Source organism: Quercus suber, unplaced genomic scaffold (assembly GCF_002906115.3).
Source record: "Quercus suber isolate HL8 unplaced genomic scaffold, Cork oak 2.0 scaffold_69, whole genome shotgun sequence".
Lineage (NCBI taxonomy): Eukaryota > Viridiplantae > Streptophyta > Magnoliopsida > Fagales > Fagaceae > Quercus > Quercus suber.
The window spans coordinates 1,354,147-1,376,528 of NW_027069534.1; the positions used below are offsets into that span (position 1 = coordinate 1,354,147).

Sequence of the window (22,382 nt, forward strand, 5' to 3'; positions counted from 1 at the left end):
ACTATGCGAAAGAATCGAAGTTCATACAGAAGGACTACAAGCTCCCCTCTTGACTTCCTAATGCTACCCACCAGTAGAACTTACTGACATGACCACGTGCAAGCTCTGAATCCACGGATTCCTTCTTTCTTGGATTCTTCAATCAGCTACAAGCACCCCCGCTTGATTATCTTTAAGCTTCAATGGTAGCAACCAAGTTGATCATTAAGATGTAGATAATATCTTCAACTTGAAAACCTTAAGCTTTGTGTAAAGGAAAGCTCCTCAAAGATCTCACAAGAGATTTACACAAAACAGCAATGTATGAGCAAAAATACAATTGGAGCAACCTTCAAAAACGTGGCTAGGGTTTAGTTTGTATACCTAGGGTAAAAACATAAAACCCTAAACGTTTAATGAAGTATGGCTGAGTTGAAAATTCTGCAGAAAAATCAACCTGTGCGATTTTCGATCGATCGAGTCTATTCTTCGATCGATCGAGCTAGGCCGAAAGTCCCAAGTACTTCTGCAGCCACTCGATTCCAACTTTACAATAATAAATCAACTTTGAGCAAGCCTAAACAAGACTAAATACATTGTTTTGATCATGGTTTGCCAACATTACAAATTAGAGTTCTAAATACATAAAATCCTAAGACCTTAGAACCTAACAGCTGTAATCTTAACCGATATGAATGATATTCCTTAATAAAATTACAGTCTTCTATTGAAAAAAAAAAAAAAAAAAAAAAAAACCTCTCCCCTCAATTACCCCTGCTTAATTTTTAAATATTTAAATAAAGAGGAGATATGTTTATTCTTCTTCTCTCTCAATTTTAAATTAAAAATCAAAACAAGGGGAAATGGTAACAATTCTCCTCCACTTTCCTTATGTTCCCTCACTTATCCTCTACTCTCCTCTCTCGTCAAACTTCAAAACATAGTCTAAGGAAAGAGATTCAATCACTAATTCTCTTCATAAAGGATACCAAACAATGCTATGAGTTATAAAACTCTTATCAATATCATGATTTGACGAATAATTATGACTGTAAATTTTTTTATATACATTTGAATAATATACAGTGAATTTATCGTGTATAATGTAGTAAAAATTAAATATAACAAGTAACATGGTTCAACATAAGAATTACATATCGAACTATGTTCATATGCTTTTTTTTTTTTGCTGAATAACTATGCTCATATGCTATGTGACTCTACTATAAGCATATTCATACTATAAGATAATTTATTTTAATTGGAATTTATTATTAAAGCTTTAAGATCAAAGTACTATTCCAATTAGACTCATTATTGCATCATATGCTTTTCCTACATATAATTTTTTTTAGTTATTTTCTTATTCATTTTTGATGATTTTTGCGAAATCTTTCTTTTAATTTAGGGCACATATCAGTTTTCATCCTTAAAATTTATCACATTTTTTAATTCGGCCTAACGAATTTCAAATGTAGTAGTAAAATCCTTCAAGTTTGTACCAATGTGGTCAATACACTAATTTGGACACGTGTCATGTGATTAGATACATGCATAATTTAAAATAAAAAAATGTCTATGTGACTTAAAGATAAAACGCAGTAGTCTAGGTGGAGTTCCACGTAATTACCATGATGGCTAATTATTACCGTGTAGAATAAAAGAAAATGGAATAAGATTTATACTTTATGAACTTGAATTCACTGAATAATATTCCGTATTTGGTTTATGAGAAAAATATTTAGGAAAATACAATGATATAAAAAATTAGTGCTTGTGAAACTCTAAGGATCAAATAAGAAAATGTGCAAAGCTTTAAGGACCAAATTAAATTGGATTATTTTACAAATTTTAAGAATTTGATATTGCTACATTTGAAACTCTACAAACCATATTGAGAAATGAGACAAACTTTAAAGACTAAAAGTAGTATATTTACCCTTTTATTTACATATGATTTTTTTATTAATCCATGCATCCAAGGACATAGTGCTAATATTAATAACGCTTAAAATGAACATAGATATAAATTTTTTTATTATTGATTTATGCTTTAAAAAAAATTAATATATCAAACATGTGGTGTTCAATAAAGAGGAATGAATGAAACTTATGGAATATAATTTAAAAAAGTCTAAATATTATTGGGATTTCTAAGCTTAATTTTAAAGAAAAAATGAAAAATAAATATTACATAGTTTTTATTTTTTATTTATTTTCTATATTTTCATTTTGGGGTTTCATTTTTAACACAGAGCAATTTATAATTAATTGAAAAAAGAGCCTTTCACAACTTTGAACTCAAAAATATGATTTCATCTGTTTCATTTTGTTAGTCTACCTTATTTAAAAAATAAAAAAATTATAATTATTTAAAGTTTTAAGAAGTAATCATTTTTTTTTTATTAAAAAGAAGGCAATATTGACATTTAAAAAAAATGATAAGAAGGCAATATTTAATGCATTTAAAAAATACTAATGAGAAAATTTTATTCTTCTTAATAACTTATGAAAGGTGGGAAAATTGTATTTATAAAAAAATAATTCATGGTAAAATAATAAAGAAATAAAATTACGTGGACTCGAGAGAAGAGTAATAAATTTTAATTTGGGTCCGGTTATTAATAAACAGTTATAAAAAAGTTTTGATTTGATGTAACTTTTTTAGAAAATATAAAAAATTAAAAAAATTAATTATTTTTTTCATGAATAATTTTTTAAAATAATTTCAAAACCAATACTTTCAAAAGCATTGCTTAACTTCTCCCTTTAAGATTTTAAAAAATGGTTATGCATCCAAAATATTTTAGAGGCATTTGATTTGCCGTGATGTTACATTATGTGATAATCTTACGTTATTATAATCTTACTTTAATATAATCTCAATACAAAAATTTAATATTACATTATTTAAGAAAATGATGAGATTATGACAATATGATATATTTTATTATTTTAAATTATAGTAATGTTAAAAAAAATAAAAAATTTAATATTATATTAGTATAACGTGCATCACATAAAAAAGCATATCAAAAACAAACAAACGACCCTTAAAGTCAATTCAGTTTGGTTTCATATTGGTGGTTGTCAGTCTAACCAAAACCAATTTTCTACGAATTGGGACCATATCGGTCATTCTCTAATATTATTGCAGTATGCAGATGTTTCTTCAAAAAAATAAGTATTCAAATGGTAAGTCAAGCAGTCAGTATCTTTTTTGTATTTTAGATAGCTTCTTTTCTACCCACAGGTTCACCCGCTATACTCAGGCCACCCACTGAGTTAGAAGCTTCCAACCTCTTTCCCTGTTCAAAGTCTCCGGGATTCCAACATCAATCACAATCTCTTTCACTTTTTTGTTTTTGTTTTTAGTGTGCAGTTTTTCCCTCTTTCACATTGATGATTGACCTCACGGTGGACTCCCAAGCGTGGAATAATTCTTACCGTGCTGTTATATGCTTTAAATTGATTGGAGTTTTCAATGATTCTCTTATTAGGAACAGAATTCTTATGGAACAAATCCGATGATAGATTTTCTTTCCTCGTGCATGTGGGGAGAGTACACTACGCATGTCTGTCACTACTCGAATAATTCTAGAAACTAGAATTTCATGGAAAAAAGCAAAAAAAAGAAAAAGAAAAAAAAAGAGCTGCATACATTGAATTTTAGATCCATTTGATAATATTATTTTTGTATTTTTTAAAAATATGTGAGTAAAAAAATGTATAAAAATACTGTAATATTATTTAAAAACTGAAAACTGTTATTTAAGTTGTAATAACAAATACCCTCTTATATATCATATATTTTATAACACATTTTACTACAACTTACACATATGTCAATTTGTGATTAAATTACATTATTTACATACAAAACAACTCAAACATTTTTAGGATTTTTTTTTTTTTTTTAACTTAGGGCATTTCTTTAAGAAATAGTCATATTTCTATAAATTTTTATGAAAAAAATTAAAATTTTAATTAAATTTTTTGATATTTTATATAAAAAGTGATATAAAAACTTTTTAAAATAATTTGTTAATAAATGTTAAAGGGCACCGGTTAATGAGAGCCTGAATCTCTTAACTTTTTTTTTTTTTTTTTTTTTGGGAGGGAAGAATCTCCAAACTATTTGTCCATGTGCAACTGCCTCACATGGATAAGAACAAAACAAATGAAAAAGGAACTTCATGACACTATTTCCTACTGTATGTACAAGTTGCTGGATGTTGAATACTTGAAGATATAACCGTGGTTTGATAATGTTGTCCTAATAATATTGTTTGTATTTTTTGAAAATACGTGTGAATGAAAAAGTGTGTAAAAATATATATAATATTATTTAAATACTAAAAATTATTGTTTAAACAACGGTAACAAATAGACACTATAATTTCATTTTACCTCCACTGCTCTGCCGCTTTGCCAATAGTCTCAAAGAAAAGAAAAGAAAAGAAAAAAAACATTGGATAATCATGCAAAAATTTCATTTTCACTAATCTCTGTTTTTCTTCTTCCATTGGAAAATTCTATAAACTAATCATATGCAGCACAACTCCATTTATCCACTAAACAAATTATCTGTAATGTCATTTTCACTATTTCTTAAAAAATATCCACATTGTCCAAACGAAGCTGCCTATCTTTACCCATTCAAAAAAAAAAAAAAACTTGTTTTTAATCATTGTAAAAGGTCCCACCGCCACCACACATGACACAGCCATGGTTCTTCAAATCCCATTCCCACACTCAAACATTTTGGAACCCAAAAACCTGAACTTGGAAATGAACTAAAACTAAAACCAAGTCTCTGTCAAAGTAGTCCGAACATAGTAAGCTATGTTTCCATTTCTTCTCTTCCTGTTGTTTCTCACACCACACTTCACTCACTCTTTGAATCAAGAAGGCCTTTTTCTTCAACAAGTCAAGCAAAGCCTCTCTGACCCAAATCAGGCCCTCTCTTCATGGAACGACCGAGACGACACTCCATGCAACTGGACTGGCATCAACTGCAACGACTCGACTCACCGAGTCGACTCAGTCGTCCTCTCCAGCTTCGGACTCGTAGGCCCTTTTCCCACCTTGCTTTGCCGACTCCCTTCTCTCTCTTCACTCTCTCTCGACGACAACTACATCAACGGTTCCCTCCCCGTTGATATCTCCATGTGTCAAAATCTGAAGCTCCTCAACCTGTCCGCGAACATCTTGGTGGGTCCCATCCCGGCCACTCTGTCTCAGCTTCCGAATCTCCGGACTTTGGACCTTTCAGTCAACAACTTTTCGGGCGAGATTCCGGCGAGTTTCGGAGAGTTTCGCCAACTCGAAACGCTCATCCTCCTGAATAATTTACTAAACGAGTCGATACCCATTTCATTGGGAAACATTTCCACTCTGAAAGTGCTTCAACTCGCATATAACCCGTTCATACCGGGTCCGATACCGAGTCAACTCGGCAACCTGGCGAATCTCGAGGTACTCTATCTCAGTGGGTGTCGTCTCATAGGTCCGATTCCGGACAGTCTCGGCCGGCTGACTCGCCTGAAAAGGCTCGAGTTGACCTATAATAATCTCAGTGGGTCAATCCCCAGCTCAATCACACAGTTGAAAAGCATAGTCGAAATCGAACTGTACTGGAACAATCTCTCCGGCGTGTTACCATCGGGGTTGTCGAGCTTGACAACGTTGTTGAAATTCGACGTGTCGACGAACCAGTTGACCGGGACGATCCCGGACGAGTTGTGCGAGTTAGAACTGGAGTCACTGAACCTGCAGGAGAATCGCTTCGAAGGGTCTGTACCAGAGATCGTAACTCGTTCAACAAAGCTGTCCGAACTGAAACTCTACAACAACAAACTCACTGGCTCACTACCCAGTGAACTCGGGAAGAACTCACCGTTGCAGACCATTGACATTTCCTACAATGGATTCTCTGGAGAAATCCCAAAATATTTGTGTGAAAAAGGTGCTTTAAAAGAACTTATTTTGATGTACAATTCATTTTCGGGTGAGATTCCAGAGAGTTTTGGGAATTGTAAGAGCTTACACCGGGTTCGGTTAAAGCAGAACAATCTTTCTGGTTCAGTACCCGAAAGTTTCTGGGGCTTACCACGTGTGTATTATCTTGAGCTTGAAGATAACTCACTGTCTGGAAACATTTCTAGAATGATATCCGGTTCTTATAATTTGTCTCAGTTGTTGATCTCAAAAAACCAGTTTTCGGGGTTGATACCTGAGGAGATTGGGTCACTGAACAATCTTGTTCAGTTCTTGGGGAGTGATAATAGGCTTACTGGTCCAATTCCTGGGAGTTTTGTGAAGTTGAGTGAATTGGGTACGCTTGATCTTAGTAATAATGAGCTTTTCGGTAAAATTCCGGAGGGAATTAAAGCTTGCCAGAGGCTCAATGAGCTTAATTTGGCAAACAATAAGTTGTATGGTGAGCTCCCAAGTGAAATTGGGAGCTTACCTGTGCTTAATTATCTTGATCTTTCTGGGAATCACTTTTCTGGCAAAATCCCAATTGAATTGCAAAATTTGAAGCTATTGACGCTTAATTTGTCGAATAATAGGTTGTCCGGGGACCTACCTCCGCATTATGCGAATGAGAATTATAGGAATAGCTTTCTGGGAAATCCAGGGTTGTGTGGTGACCTTCCTGATCTTTGTCCTAGTGTAGGTGGAGGTAAGAAAGAGGAGAATCTGTGGATTTTCCGATCAATCTTTATGCTTGCGGGCATTGTTCTCATTGTTGGGTTGTAGGGTTCTATTGGAAGTACCAAACTTACAAGGAGAACAAGAAAGGGCTTGCTATGTCGAAGTGGAAGTCGTTCCATAAGCTCGGTTTTAGTGAGTGTGAAATTATGGATTGTCTCAATGAAGAAAATGTGATTGGTAGTGGAGGTTCCGGAAAAGTTTATAAGGTTGTGCTTAGTAATGATGAGATAGTGGCGGTAAAGAAACTATGGGGTGGAAAAAAGAAAGGAGATGGCAGTGTTGATTCAGGGAAAGATTGGTTTGAAGCTGAAGTTGAAACATTGGGAAGGATTCGGCACAAGAATATTGTGAGGTTATGGTGTTGCTATGACACTGGGGATTGCAAACTTCTGGTTTATGAATACATGCCTAATGGGAGCTTGGGAGATTTGTTGCATGGTGGCAAGGAAGGATTGTTGGATTGGCCAACAAGGTATCAGATTGCTCTGGATGCAGCTGAAGGGCTTTCTTATCTGCATCATGATTGTGTTCCATCTATTGTCCATAGGGATGTGAAGTCAAACAATATACTGATAGATGGAGGGTTTAGGGCTAGAGTTGCGGATTTTGGAGTTGCTAAAGTAGTTGCAGCAGTCAGCAAAGGGGGAGAACCAATGTCTGCGATTGCAGGCTCTTGCGGTTACATTGCTCCAGGTTTGCTAACATGTCACTTGATCACTCACTGATTTATTTTGCTATGCTGAATTGAGCACTCACTACTATCATTTATTAGTTTTTTTGTTCTTGGTTTCATATTTTGAAATAACTTATATTTCATTTGATCATGTAGTCCGTTCATACATACCATAAGCTATGTAGTTTGTTTGAGTAGACTAGTGATTGCGAAAATTATTGGTATAGTCTCTGCAGTATGCAATATGCCCACTTAAATGGTTTTCATCCACTTTAAAATCATTATCTGCAATAGGATTTAATAAATTCTAAGCCGCTGGCTTGTTTCTAATTCAATCTGCTTTGGGTTGAATCTGATGCAGAATATGGTTATACACTTCGGGTGAATGAAAAGAGCGATATCTATAGCTTTGGGGTGGTCATATTGGAGTTGGTCACAGGTAAACGCCCAACTGATCCTGAGTTCGGGGAGAAAGACTTGGTGAAATGGGTGTCCACCACCATAGATCAGAAAGGAATCGACCATGTAATTGACCCTACACTTGAATCTAAGTACAAAGAAGAGATCAGCAAAATTCTTGACATCGGCCTTCTTTGCGCTGGCTTACTCCCTATTAACCGCCCTGCAATGCGAAAAGTGGTTAAATTGCTGCAGGAAGCAGGGGCAGGAAATAAGTCCAAGAGAGTTCACAAGGACGGGAAGTTCTCCCCTTATTACCAGGAAGATGCCTCTGATCAAGGAGGTATAGTTTAAACATCCTTATGATGTCTGGTTTCATGGGAAAAAGAACAGAGAGTACCGAAAGATTGAGAGAGATTTGAGTTCTACATGGTATGTGAGGGTCACCATTGGAGTATGTAGAAGTCTAAGATTGTCTCTATTGAAAACGCCAAAAAGCTAAAAGCTCTCTAGATGGTTTAGATAATTGTAGCATTCCATTCTGAATAATGTCACTAATATCCGGTTGTAACAATTAAAGTATCTTGCTGTAGCTGCTTTTCATAGTTTTTGTTTGGTGGTTTGAACGTGCAAACGTAAAAAATGTCAAAAAGTTGAGACATGCTTTTCAATTAGGAACAGCTCGGATACTTTTGATTGGTGAACTTAGGCAAAATTCCTAGTTTTTAATGTATGATTTAGATGGTCCCGCTGCTATGTTGTTGTAGTGTGTAATCACTGTGGAATTCCAACTGGCGGAAAAGTAAGAAGCTTGTTTCATTGAAGTCTTTGTCACTTTGTGTCTTCCGTGGCCGCCTTCTTTTACCGAATTAATTGGGACCTAACGGTTATGTTACGCTATGGCCTTTTGTCTTTCTTCTTCGGCAACACTTTAAATAGTCAATATGGTGTGAGATCGAGGGCGGGCTCATTTTTATTTGAAAATGATAAGATCGAGACCAAAATGTTGACTAAAGAGGCAAGAATCCGAAGAAATAAATTGTAGACCCGGAAGTTATATTTAGAGTTGGACAGCTTGGTTAGCAATGAATGTCGTAGGCTGCAGCCTGCCCTTTAAGGGTTTGTTTGTTGTGGAGGCAAAATAGCATGGATGGAAAATTTTGGAGAGAAAATGAGAAGAAAATGTTTTTTGAGTGTGTTTGGTTGGGTGGAGAGGAAGAAAAATAAATGGTGGAGCCGAGTATTTTCTTCTTGAGCTCACTAAAAAGTCTTTTCTCTAAAATGGAGAGAAAACTGAAAGGAAAAAATGAAGTTGCTTAATGGACAAAAATACTCATGTCTAGTTCTTATCTTTATTTTTTTTTCTTGTTTTCTTTGTGCTGGGCACGTTGCCTTTTTTTTTTTTTTTTTTTTTTTTTGACATCATTTTATTAATAAAGGTGTATGAGTAAATTTATACAAACTTATTTTTTTCATCTCTCAACTTTTCCACTTCCAACCAAGCAAAAAGGAGAAAAATTAAAATATTTTTTATCCTCCCACTTTTCTATCCTCTTACTATTTTCTATTTTCCCACTTTTTCACCATTTCAACCAAACGAACCCTTAGTGTGCGTTTAACATTGGCTTAAAAAGTTAGTATTTTTTACTATTCAGCTCATTTTTCTAATATTTATAAGTTTCATTATACTATTTCAGCTACTTTTTAGTTTTATTTACAATACTTTTAGCAAAAAAAATTTACTTCCAGCTAAATAAACTGTTCCCAAATAGACACTTAAAAAAAAATATATATAGAAATACTCAATGTGTTCCATAACCAACACTCATTTGTAATGCCTCACTGAGTAAGTACAAGGTATTCTAGCTCATAGTTAAAAATGGAAAGTTTTATATAGGGTGCAAGGGATTCACCATAAATATGAGAGAAGGAAGCACCACATCACTATATTTTAGAATACTTAATAATTTTCCATACCTTATAGGTATAGTATTTAGGTGTTGTTCCTTAAGTTTCATTTTTTAAGATTTTGTCATGTGAATTTTTTTCTCATGGGAATGGAAGTGTATTTTTTAAGTAGCTACATGGTTGAATCTTAAAAAGTAAACTTAAGGAACAACACTTAATTCTCTTTATTAGAAAAAATAATATCGTTCCTAAAAAAAAAAAAGGAACAAAAAATATCATATGATAAAGAGCGATTATCATAGAGCAGAGGTCATATGTTAAAATTTTATCATATCTATAAAAGAAAAAAAAATAGATGTGTAATCTTACTATGTTTGCATGGGTCCAATAAACTTTTATGCAATGCGATTAATGAAGCAAGATCTCAATTGTTGTATTACCCAACTTTACAGGGATTTTGGAAAAATACTACTAATTAATAAACTTTTTTGCTCTGATTCTTTGCAAAACCGCACTTAATTCTCTTTATTAGAACAAATAATATCGTTTCTAAAAAAAGAAAATAAAAAAGAACAAATAATATCATATGATAAACAATGATAATCATGGAGTAGAGGTCATAGGTTAAAATTTTATCATATCTATAAAAGGAAAAAAAATAGATGTGTATTCTTATTATGTTTGCATGGGTCCAATAAACTTTTATGCAACGCGATTAATGAAGCAAGATCTCAATTGTTGTATAACCCAATTTTATGAGGATTTTGGAAAAATACTACTAGTTAATAAACTTTTTTGCTCTAATTCTTTGCAAAACCATATGAGAAAATATGGAAGCAAATTGTTGTATAACCCAACTTTACGTGGATTTTAAAAAAATATTACAAGTTAAGAAACTTTTTTGGTCTAATTCTTTACAAAACTATATGAGAAAATGCGGAATAATGCAATTTTTTTAAGAAACTAGCATTAAAAAAAAAAAGCATGAAATTGGCCAATATGGGTAATTCCTGTTGCACATAGTGTACGTACAGTACAGTTGTAAACATACTATGTGCAACAATCACTACCCTACATATATAAAGTTGTATTTATGGTTCCTCAAGTACATGGTATGTTTGATTTTAGTTCCTTAAATTTTAAAATGTAACAGTTTAGTTCCTCCTACTTTCTATTCATATATACTGGTGGAATGCTGAGTAACACCAAGTTTAAGTTATCAAAATTGAACCGACATCATATTTTAAAGGAACAAAATGGTCAAAATGCAGTAATAAATGGATAGAAAACAGAGTGAGTGAGTGATGACATCTTTCCCCTTTTCAAATTTAAATTGACCAAATTGTAACATTTTAAAATTACGCGACCATTGCATCTTTGATTAGACCCTATTAAACAAAAAAACCCTTAGTATTAATGCATAAATATAAGAAAATCATAATCGTAAAAAAGAAGAAGCAAGTGATGAATTTTTTTGTTTCTCTTTTTAATTTTTAATTTTATATATATATATATATATATAAAATCTCTTTCAGACTTAAATACTCATAATATCTTTTAAGGATAATGATTAACTCTAGAGTCCAGTTGCATTGAACCTATCTAGATGATGCCCTGTATCCATTGTTGGACATGTATCATCATTTGGATGGGTCCAGTGTAATTGGAAATTGGGCCCAATTCAAGTTCATTTTAAAAAATGAGTTTTCAAACTTTTAAAAATTCCTCTATAAATAGGAAGAAAATGTAATTAAAGTGCGAGCTTTGAAAATTGTTGAAAAAAGGTTTTTTTTTTTTTTTTTTTTTTTTGCTTTCTGTCTTAGCTTTTTAGCAAATAATCTAGTTTTTTATTATTTTTTTACATGAACTAGCTTTTAGCTTTCTGTAACGGATTTAACATAAAATTAATAAAAAAACCTATATCTTTTGATAAATACTATGCAAACAATCTACCGAAAATAAGCAAATTCCCAAACTGACCATGATTCTCTTTTGTTGAAATGTCATTATTGTGTTAGTATGTTAATTCACCCTTTCATTCCAACCACCAAAATCCATGAAATATTTCTGAAGAAAAAACCATTTTCACCATCAATAATCATCATCCCAGCAAATCAAGCTAACTAAAATCAAACATCTTCTGAAAAAAAAATTCATATCTTACAACATGGCCTACAAATGTAACAAATCTTCTTTTACATATTCATAGAGATAGACTGTGAATTGTGATTGTTTGTGGGAGAACCTAGAGCTAACAAACACACTGATCAATGGAGAGTCAAGTGATGAACAGTTCACCATCAACAACATAATTGAAGAAGTGTATTCAGGTATAACCTTCTGTGCTCAATTTTAAGTTATTTCTTTCTTTAAAAAAAAAAAAAAAATCTAAACGTCATGGTTTCCTTTTCAAAACCTACCAAAGTACAGTTAACAGTAATTCAACCAAAAGTGGTTCCGTAATTAGATGATTGCAATGAAGGTGAGCTGGCCGGTTAGCCCTGCTATTTGTCAAGGAGACAGAGGCCAAGGCAACTATGTTAGGCACTATGCCAAACTGAGTAAGAAGTATTTTGGCTATTGGAGGGTCAAGGTTTTTGACGAACATGAAGAATGAAAGATTAGGAAATATTCTCGTTTTGGAAAATGATTGTAGCCTAGTATAGACCCATCCTAGACGTGGGCCAAGGCCCAAGGAGTATGCCACTAACTCACGTTGTTGATTAAGAGGAGGATCCCAAATTGCTAAACGACATTCTTGAGGCATTAGAGAGACAAAGTAAAGGGGTTTAGACTAAACATCGAGGAGATTGAGGCAGCAAACTTGGCTAATGAGGAAGAAAGCTCTATCGAAGTGAAAATAGGTGCCTGGTTTCCAGTGGAGTTGAAAGATAATTTAATTGCCCTACTTAGAGAATTCCATGATGACTTTGCTTAGCCACCATACTAAAGACATGCTAGGCTTAGGCACAGATATTGTAGTCCACAAAATTCCAATAGAAACCAAGTGCACACATATAAAGGCAGATCCTCCAAGATATGAAACTACACAAAATTCGTACAATCAAAGAAGAGGTTAAGAAACAAAGAAAGATGGATAGGTTAATTAGTAGAGTATTGGGATTTAAGTAACGATTGTCCTAAGGACAATTTCTACTATCTCTACTCTAAGCTTGGTCGATTACATCGTCCAACTTCATTGCCACTACTAAGATCACACCTGTAAGGTTTTCCTATTTTTGTTTGCAGCCCCTTGAAATGGGAATGTTGTATGGTTTTCAAGATGATGGATTTAGTTGAATTGGCTGAGTATACTTTGTGTTTTAATTTGGATGGTTAGTGCTAAAAAGAGGGTCCAATCCAACACTTGTCCAAACCCGAGACCCGATGACCAACCTGCAGATAAGTACATGTAGCGTTGAGTACACCCCATAGTCAAAGCATTTGCTTCCCATGGGCAGAATGGTATACAAAATGCAAGGATACAGGTACACCATGATGAAATTTGTATTTTCTCCACTACTTCCCTCATCTAAACTGGGTCCATGCATTTTCTCCAACCAGTCAATTTCTTCCTAAAACCCTGGCTGACTGACTCGTTTTTTAGATAAACAGATAAAGATTTTATTGAAATGAGTAAAAACAGAAACTAGGAGCTGCCTTCAGCAAAATTATTATAGCTCTGAGTCCTCCACCATTTTGTTCTGCCAGTACTTAACTGCCCTTTTCTTTCACTTTTTCCCCCTTTAGTTTATTTTAATCATTAAGCTATTAAAAAATGATTAACACGAAAATTTGAAACCGATTATATCCATTAATTTGAGTTCCAAGTTAAACATCTGATTAAGCTTTTGTAAACCAGACAGAAGGGAATTTGAACTTTCCTTAAGATAATTTGATAGTTGGTAGGGGGAAACTCAAACCTGTATAGATTTTCTTCTCTATGGACCAATCAAGATTCTAAAAAATGCAGATGAAGCAGAACTTATTAGAAACAAGGCAGGATAGAAAATGTAAAAGAGCAACAGGGCCAATGTATCTTACTCGATGGATAAAAAATCATTCATATGTTACATTAATCATTCTTGATGTTCAAGATTGTATCTAACATGTCAGTAAACAGAGATGCTAGGCTGCCAGGTGATTGAAAAGGCATCATAATGCCAATTTACACAATTGCTGGAATCATCATCACTTTCCACTGTAAATTGAAAAGACAATCATCAAGAGAGAGAGAGAGAGAGAGAGAGAGAGAGGAGTGGATTTCGGTTCAGTAAACTTACGAGTTCATCATCAGAGTTATGTTGTCTCCCTTAAGAAGAATCCTCCCTGAACAAAATAGATGAACCACTTCAAAGAATGCACATTTAGGAGAAGGTAAAGAAAAAGGAGTGAGAAAAAGAGCCCACCTAAAGATTTTCTGCTCTTCTTCTTAACATTGACTTCTTCAGCATCATCCAGCACCAAATTCATGTACTCATCAAAGCCCTGTAGGGCACAAAAATTTATATTTGAATAAATTTACATTTATTCACTTCGAATTGCAAAAGATGCTCGAAATTCAGGGTGATCTCAGCATTTTAACCAAAGTTCAACACTTAGAAATGGCACTAAATATGGTGCAATTATGGCCATTTTGCCATTTTCAGTTGGAATATACATTTCTTATGCATGACAAATAAGGTCCAATTATGGCAATCAAATCTCACTGAACGACCAAGATTAGACAAACTCCATTGTTCATTGATCTAAGAAATCTGTAGAATCCTGATCCTAATAAATAAAATAAACACATGCCTTAGTCATAATCAGGCGTGCAGAACAAAAGATTACTGTTCACAAATATTTCAAAGTTATTACAGTGGAAATTTGAAATTTTCACATTTTAGACATGTTTGCAATACATTTTATATAGCAAAGATAATTATCATATACGTTACTAAAAATCCAGCCTTAATTAGTCCAGCCACTTTCAAAATCTACTTTCAGAGAATCATTCTTAAAAATTAGCATTTTTTCAGAGAACATCACAGCAATATTTCCTAAAAATATTTCTTTTGTTTACAGCTTAAGTAAAAAAAAAACCATTGAAAACAATATGTTCTTGGAGCTTTCTTATTGCTCTCTAAAACCAGTTCTTAAAAACTATTTTCTGCAAACATAACCAAACAGGCCCTAATAACCCCAATACCCAGCAGTTTTTAAAATTTCTTTTTGCAAGGATTTTAATTTTGAATGGAAACAACAGTTTCCCTCTTTTTCTTTTTTTTGGGGGGGATAAGTTACACTTGCACCTAGTGGGTCTTGAACCCATGGTCACACCCTCTAACCAATTACTATGGGAGAAGTGACAGTTGAGTTATGACTCATTGGCACAGGAATCTACAAGTAACAATGTTCATAAGAATTTCATGAATCATATCACTCAGAAATTCCAACTATTTTAGCATGACAATTATTGAAAAAAATCTTAAGACATTGCCTAGCATTCTCACCTGACTAAAACAATGTTCATAAGACATTGCCTAGCATGACAATTCATAAACCTGACTAAAATAATGTTCATAAGAATTTCATGAATCATTTCACTCAGAAATTCCAACTATTTTAGCATGACAATTCTTGAAAAAACCTTAAAGACATTGCCAAGCATTCTCACCTCCATCAAATGTATCAATCATGAACTTAAACCTTTGATTCCACCAAAACATTCTAGATGTTAACACATCTTTCTTGCCCCACTAAAATTCAGTCACTTCAATTTCAAACGCTGTGGCACTACCCAAATTTAATTATCCCTAAAAATTAAATATAATTTTAAAGCTAAAATAACACTAAATGTCTAAATCTCAAATTCTACAATGTAAATTGCAACTCAAAACATCATCTACAGAGTGATAAAATAACCACTAAACCCCTAGTAAACCTTCCTCCCCCCACCCCCCCCCAAAAAAAAAAAACCATCACAAAGCAACCCAGAACCTACAAAATACAAAGATTTAGCAGTGATTAAAAAAAAAATGCATAGATAAGCTTAGACATAAAACATACGATGATACGGCCCTCGATCCTCAGGTCTCGCTGCTCAAAAAGCCATATCTGAATGCGAGCTTTCTGTACCAATTCCCAACCAAAACAGGAAAAAAGCAAAAATTAGCTCAAAAACTTCACGACCCATTAAAGAACAAACAAAATCAAAGCAAACCCAGAAGACAAAACCATTCAAAATGGCCAAAAATAAGGACTTACACTCTGAAGAAACCTGAAAATCAGTTTTGTGAGACCGAGTAGAGTGAGCGAGAGTGGAGAGGAGACGGTGAGTGAGTGAGGGAGAGTGAGGGGCTGACGTGAGGTTCAGCTTCAGTGCGCGACAGAGAACACGGCGAGCCAGAGAAGACGATGAGGGAGAGAATGCGGTCAGTGAGTGACGGAGAGACAGTGGCTGAGGTGAGGCTGAGCTTCGGTGGGCGACATAGAAACGGTGAGTGAGTGAGGGAGAGAGAGTGGCTGAGGTGAGGTGGGCGACAGAGAAACGGTGTGTGAGAGAAGACGAGAGAGAGTCAGTGAGAGTGGAGACTGACTGTGAGCTAGGAGTTAAATTTGAAAAAGCCCTATTAAAACTCGATTTTCAGAGAATCGAGTTCCATGTCAGAGCCACGTGGCCTCACGTGGGCGACCACGTCAGCGCCAGATGGCGTCTACGTGGAACTCGAGTCTCAGAAACTCGAGTTCCATGTGGACGACACGTGGAACCACGCCAGCTCAAACTATGAAAACCGAGCGTCAAAGAGTCGAGGTGTGAGCGCGCAATTCGAGTCTCTGAGACTCGAGATGCTATTAAATGATATAGTTTCTAAACTAGGCCAACTAACAATATAGTTGGGTAATTATGGCTAATTACCCATTTCGTCCTGAAAATCCAAGTACAATCAATGTGTGTATATTCTCAGTGATAATGGAAAATATCCCAACAAAAACAAAATCAAATCCCAGATCTAATTGGCTGGGAAGCTGGACGCGTGGATTATGGTACCCTAAACTCTAGAGGGAGCTTCTACCTGAGAAAGTGATTGACACGGGTATGGTACCCCCTAATGTGGGGTACCTTTGACCTTTGCGAACATCACATTTTATCATACCCATTATGGAATAGAATCTGTATCTTTATGATTCATGACTATATTATTGTAAAGAAAGGGAATTTTGATTTTTTTTTTTTAATCAGAAAATAAAAAGTGTGGTAGTGAGGTGGATATCTTTCATTTTTTTTTTGAGAAGCAATATCTTTCAAAATTAAAATACTCACAATTACAAATATAGTAGCTAGAAAGACTGAAAGAGCTCACGACAATTATAAAATAATCATCTCTCTTTCTTTCTTTTTAATCATATTTCAAGTTGATTCAGCAATTTTAAAGAAAAAAAGAAATTCAAATAAACAAAATTGCAGATTGCATGAAATACGTGACACCCTAGTTAGGAGCTATCTTATAATAAATTAATCAGTAAAAGCTTAAAAGGTTGTCTGATTTACTTCTTCTTCTTTTTTTTTTTTTTTTTTTTTTTTTTTTTTTTTTTTTTTTATTTTTTCTTTACATTTTTCAAAAGGGCTGCACTTGGGTTTGTCTAATATTATTTGTTTTATTTGTTTTGTGCCTTTTTCTACATTCCGTTTCCATGGTTTTATCTCCCAAAAACAGAACAAAAGCTTTTAAGAATATTGTCTTTTTCTTTGTTGTGGTTTGTGCGGACCACATGATACACACCCAATTGGTTGCTTGAAATATAAAACATTTAGGTCTAAGCCAAGTACGTCTTCAACCTCATTATCTGAACTCTAAAGCAAATTGAATTGGACCTTATAATATACGCACAGCTTGAGAATTGGAACTCCCACTAAACTAAAGAAAGTCAACCAATTTAAAACAGGCCCTATTGCATAATGGCTTCCATTTATACACATTTTGGTGCTGTCATGTACAGTGGAAACTATCATGCTTATCATTTTTTTTTCCTGTCATTTATAGAGGATACATACCCAATTGCTTGGCAGCAGGTTGCTTTCTAATATAGTAATGCTCAAATTCAGGCAATGCAATGGGTATTCTCAAAACTTTTTAGTTCACTATTGTTAAGTGTTTTTAATGAAAGGAATTTCTTAAAAATTGATCTTAAGTTTCATAGTGTAGTTTTTCCTTAGTCTATGTGGTTTATTTGTTTGTATTATAGACAAATGATGTTTAACTTTGCTTTGTAACAGAATATATTATACATGTCATTGGAGGACCTCAAAATATTGACATTTTAGGTTCTGTATATAATTGTAATGCTTGAAAGTTTGATACTTCTGCTTGGGCATGATTCAGTGGCACATTATTCACATCAAGTTTTTTTTCCCCTCGTTAACTTCAATTTGTGGATTTTGTCATTAATATTGTGTTGTATTTTATATGCAGATGGCTGACTTGAGATTCACTTTTGAGATTCATCATGGTGGCCACTTTGTGTGGAATCCAGATTTGGTATATTTAGATGGCAGTGTTTCTATTATTGATGAAATTGACCCTAATAGACTGAGTTTATTTGAAATACAAGATATTTGTGGTGAGTTGGGGGCACCTAGTGCAAGTACATTTCATTACCTTATTCTTGGAGGTAACCTAGAACAAGGGTTAATGGTTATAAATGGAGATGATGATGTACTTAATATGTGTGACATTCATGTTGCATGGCCATTAGATAGGATAATACTATATGTTGAGGGTGGTGAGGAGCCACTTGCAATTGAGGAGCCAATTGTTATTGAGGAAGTAGGGGGTCAGGATGGTGATGATGAGCATAACGTGGGTCAGAATGATGGTGATGTGCATGAGGTGGGTCAAAACGATGATGATGTGCATGAGGGAGGTAATGTGGATGCTAAAGGAGGTGATGGGCAAGACTGTCCAGATTTTGATTGGTTGGAGGAAGGGTTTGAGGAGCCTGATTTTGATGATGATGTTTTTGGGAATCTAGATGATGTGCGATTTATCCATGATGGAGTTAGTGACAGTGCAGCCCCATATAGGCCTACTATAGTTGAAAATGATAAGGAATTAGCAATTAGGTCTAGTGCAATAGAGAATGAGTGCGTGGAAGAGGGTGAATGGATTGACCCATCTATTGAAGATGACATGGAGAGTCTAGTAGGGTCTGATGATGATCAGCCAGCCCTAGATGCTACAAAAGAACTTGAGTTTAATGTCCAAACTGACATGAAAAAACCAATGTTAATGAAGGGAATGAAGTTTCCAAATTCTAAGGTTTTTAGGGAGGGCTTGAGGGAATATGCCATAAGGAAGCTAGTAGATATCAAGTTCAAATTGAATGAGAAGAAAAAGATATCAGTTTATTGCATAAATGAATATGAATGAATGTGTTATGTATCTCAACTACCTGGGGAGTTGACATTCAAAATAAAAACATTCAATCCATAATGCACTAGCTCTAGATCCTTCAAACACACCCAAGTGACTGCAAGTTATGTTACAAAGAAGTTTGTGCAGGATTTTGACCAAAATCTCAATTGGAAAGTGGCTGGTGTTGCTGCTATGGGGTTCAAGGGCAGAAGATTTGGTGCAATAGGGCCACCAAAGTTTCAACCACTTGGTGGAAAGGGGAAGAAGGGCACCAAAAGCAGAAAATGAAGATGGAAGATGTGACTTTGTTCCCGCTTGTTTTTGTTATAGTTCCCACTTGTAATATATTAGTATTTTAATCGGTCAAGTGTCAAAAACAATATTGGCTATTTTGGTTGGAAGTTGTGCATGCCTGATGTGTGGTGGACCAGTAGTTAGGCCTTTTGGTTGTAAAATTGTCTGCATGTGACTCAAAGTCACAATGGCTATGGACTAGTAGTTAGGCTTTTGGTAGATTATGACATTAATGTGCATTGACACAGGTGTATGTGTTCATATATATATATATATATTATGATTTACAAGTGGTGCTCTTTATCTAATCAAATTATGTATTGGTATGATTGGAATTCTGTTCTAGACTTGGGTGTGAGGAATTTATTGATGCATAGGTCTTTCTGGACTTGTGTCAAAATGCTTTTATCTTTGTCATTTTGTGAAATGAGATTATTTACTTGTGGCAATATATATATATATATATACACGTACATATAAACAAGTGTAGCATAGAACCACTTTGTGGCAATATGTAAGGTTTCATTTATGGCCAGGTGTACTATAAAACCACTTTGTGGTATATATATATATATATATAAGCAGGTGTAGCATGGAACAGATTTCATCCTTGGATTGCTGAGAAAGGAATTTCATTATTTCTTTTTTCCTTTTTAATTTTCCTATGTTATCTCTATATCTTATTCTTAATTTTCATTACTAGGTGTCATTTTATCTTCATCTAGTATGTCAATTGCACTTATCCATGAGTATCCACTTTCACCAGTCTATAATAAAATATATCCATGAGTATACACTTTCACCATTCTACGGTAAAATATTTTGTCCTTTAGCTTTTTATAAGTATTATGAAATTCATCTTAGGGCTTTCATTGGAAATATGCTCTCCTCCACAGCTATCTCTTTTATTATTATGCATGTTTGTCATACCACTTCGTGGCAATATATATCCAAATCCCACAATGAAGTAAAAAAAGTTAAACTACAAAACATTTGCACAAAAATCACACTTTGTATTTCAAAAGATAGATACAATATGATTTTCATGGCAGACTAAGGTTCTTCACCCTTATATTGTTGTTCACTGAGGCAAAACACACCAACAACATTACAAATATGAAAAATAACCATGACAAAACTAGCTTGTATATTCTCTCACTCTCTCTAACCCTCTTAAGTTTCTCCCTAGCTTCAACATAAAGCTCATGAACTTCTCTTTCCCTCTGAATTTTACTGATGCATAGGTCTGTTCTAGACTTGGATGCATAGATCTGTTCTGAACTTGTGTCAAAATGCTTTTATCTTATTCTCCATATCTGACCCTAGCCCTTTCTCAATATCTACAATGAAAAGTAGTTGTTTAGATATAACCTAAATCAGGCACAGTTTGAACCAGAGAAATCACACATAACTAAAACTGAACTTCTTCACAGGCAAAGAAATCACTATAATAGTAGTAAACTGAGCTTCTTGCTATCAGTAATAAATTCCATCCTCAGTGCCAAATTCTGTTGAACCAATCACAGAAATAGGTAATGTCAGTGGATAAACATACAAATAGCTAAAAAGGATAATAAGTTTAATATAATAAACATTAAGTTCTTAGGTAAAACACATAAATATTGTACCCACACTTTTTTAGAGAAACATATTGGGCAAAACAAGTAAAAACCATTATCAATAGTGACAAGGTTAGTCAACAGGCAGAGCTAGAAATCCCATATTATTACCAAAACAGGAGAAAAAAAATCAAGTTAGGGGACTATCAAAACCTTCCAAGGAAGCACTATGATGGTTTTACATAATATCTATATTCAGAGCAATATGACCAAATTTAGAAGTAACTTTCAATTCTTTATGTATATTTTCAATTAAATTTCAGCAACATAAGACCTATAGTAACAAGAAAACAAAACAAAAACATTCTCCAACCCATTACTCAACTCATCATTGTCCTTCAGCACCAACCATCCGATAAGTACAACTACAATAACACTTCATTTTGCAACAAAAAGGTATGAAAATTTTCATGTCAAATTTATAATACCACGAAACAGAGCTTAAACATCTCCAATTTATCATTCCGAAAAGAAAAAGAAATTAGAACCCTAGGTTTCAAAAACCAAAGGAATCTACCTAGAATCGAATAAAGAGAGCATATGAGAGTACAAGAAAACCAAAACTTGAAGACGAACCCAGAACTCACCAGAAAATAAGGAGATGGATCGATACCCACAAATCAAAAATACTATTTGATGGAGATGAACCTAGACTTTGCCTTGTTCTTCCTAGATGTAGTTGCATGATCAAACCTCAATTGGGTCTCGGTCCAATATCTCAAGAAAGACGCATTGTAGCCTTTAGATCATCATCTAGTGAGCATTGTAGGCATGGGCGTGTTTTTTTGAGAGAGGCGTGTTTGATCTTTCGTGGGTTGTGTTTTTTATAAGAAACTTGTTAGAGTAATGGCAGAATGTGAGATGGGTAACGGAATGGTAACGGAAGGAAGCACAGGTGAGTAAAGTGTTAAAAATGAAATTACGAGTGGGTAAGTTGAATTTGCAGCAAACCACATATGGGTAAAGTGTAATTCCCCCTAAAATGATTTATTAACGCACGCTTTAAGAATATACATGGCTAAAACACATCATATTATTATACAATCACCAAACGCGTACCTAACTTCATCATAGATATGGCCATGTCCTATGGGATTGAGAAACCCCAAAAATATCAAAAGGAAAAAGTGATGGCATTGACTTATAATCTTCCTTCTATAATGACTGTGTTATCACTTGTCACTCAAAAATTCCAAGGTTCCTATATGGTGTCTCAGTGGCGGTTCTAGGATATATTTTTAGGGAAGGTCAATAAGAAGATGAATTTTGGGTAAAAAATGAATCTTGCAATCTATGTGATTTCTTTATTACAAAGTACTATATTTACAAAATTTTCACAACACTTTTTTAACAATTTTAGTCGATATGTTGTTATTAGTTCTAATTTAAACT

General features: G+C 34.1%; 2 protein-coding genes and 1 long non-coding RNA gene across 3 annotated transcripts; 1 reads left to right on the plus strand and 2 right to left on the minus strand.

Annotated features, from left to right (window-relative positions):
• The first annotated feature begins 4,657 nt into the window (after nt 1–4,657).
• Nucleotides 4,658–8,595, plus strand: LOC112013224 (receptor-like protein kinase HSL1). The gene is given in 3 exon segments (XM_024045608.2): nt 4,658–6,736; nt 6,739–7,392; nt 7,734–8,595. Coding segments are annotated over 3 exon segments (2,958 nt in total). The 5' UTR covers nt 4,658–4,824; the 3' UTR covers nt 8,126–8,595.
• Nucleotides 8,596–13,686: 5,091 nt separating this feature from the next.
• Nucleotides 13,687–16,030, minus strand: LOC112013273 (uncharacterized; the record flags this gene model as incomplete). Its single annotated transcript, XM_065773134.1, has 5 exons — nt 13,687–13,880; nt 13,963–14,008; nt 14,089–14,167; nt 15,731–15,793; nt 15,929–16,030. Coding segments are annotated over 5 exons (300 nt in total), but the record flags the coding sequence as incomplete, so codon positions are not given.
• A 4,333-nt stretch (nt 16,031–20,363) lies between these two features.
• On the minus strand, nt 20,364–22,076 carry LOC112028450 (uncharacterized). The gene is made up of 2 exons (XR_002884633.2): nt 21,578–22,076; nt 20,364–20,879 (listed from the first exon to the last, which is right to left on the minus strand). It is a non-coding gene; the product is annotated as an uncharacterized LOC112028450 (long non-coding RNA).
• Between the last annotated feature and the right edge of the window lie 306 nt (nt 22,077–22,382).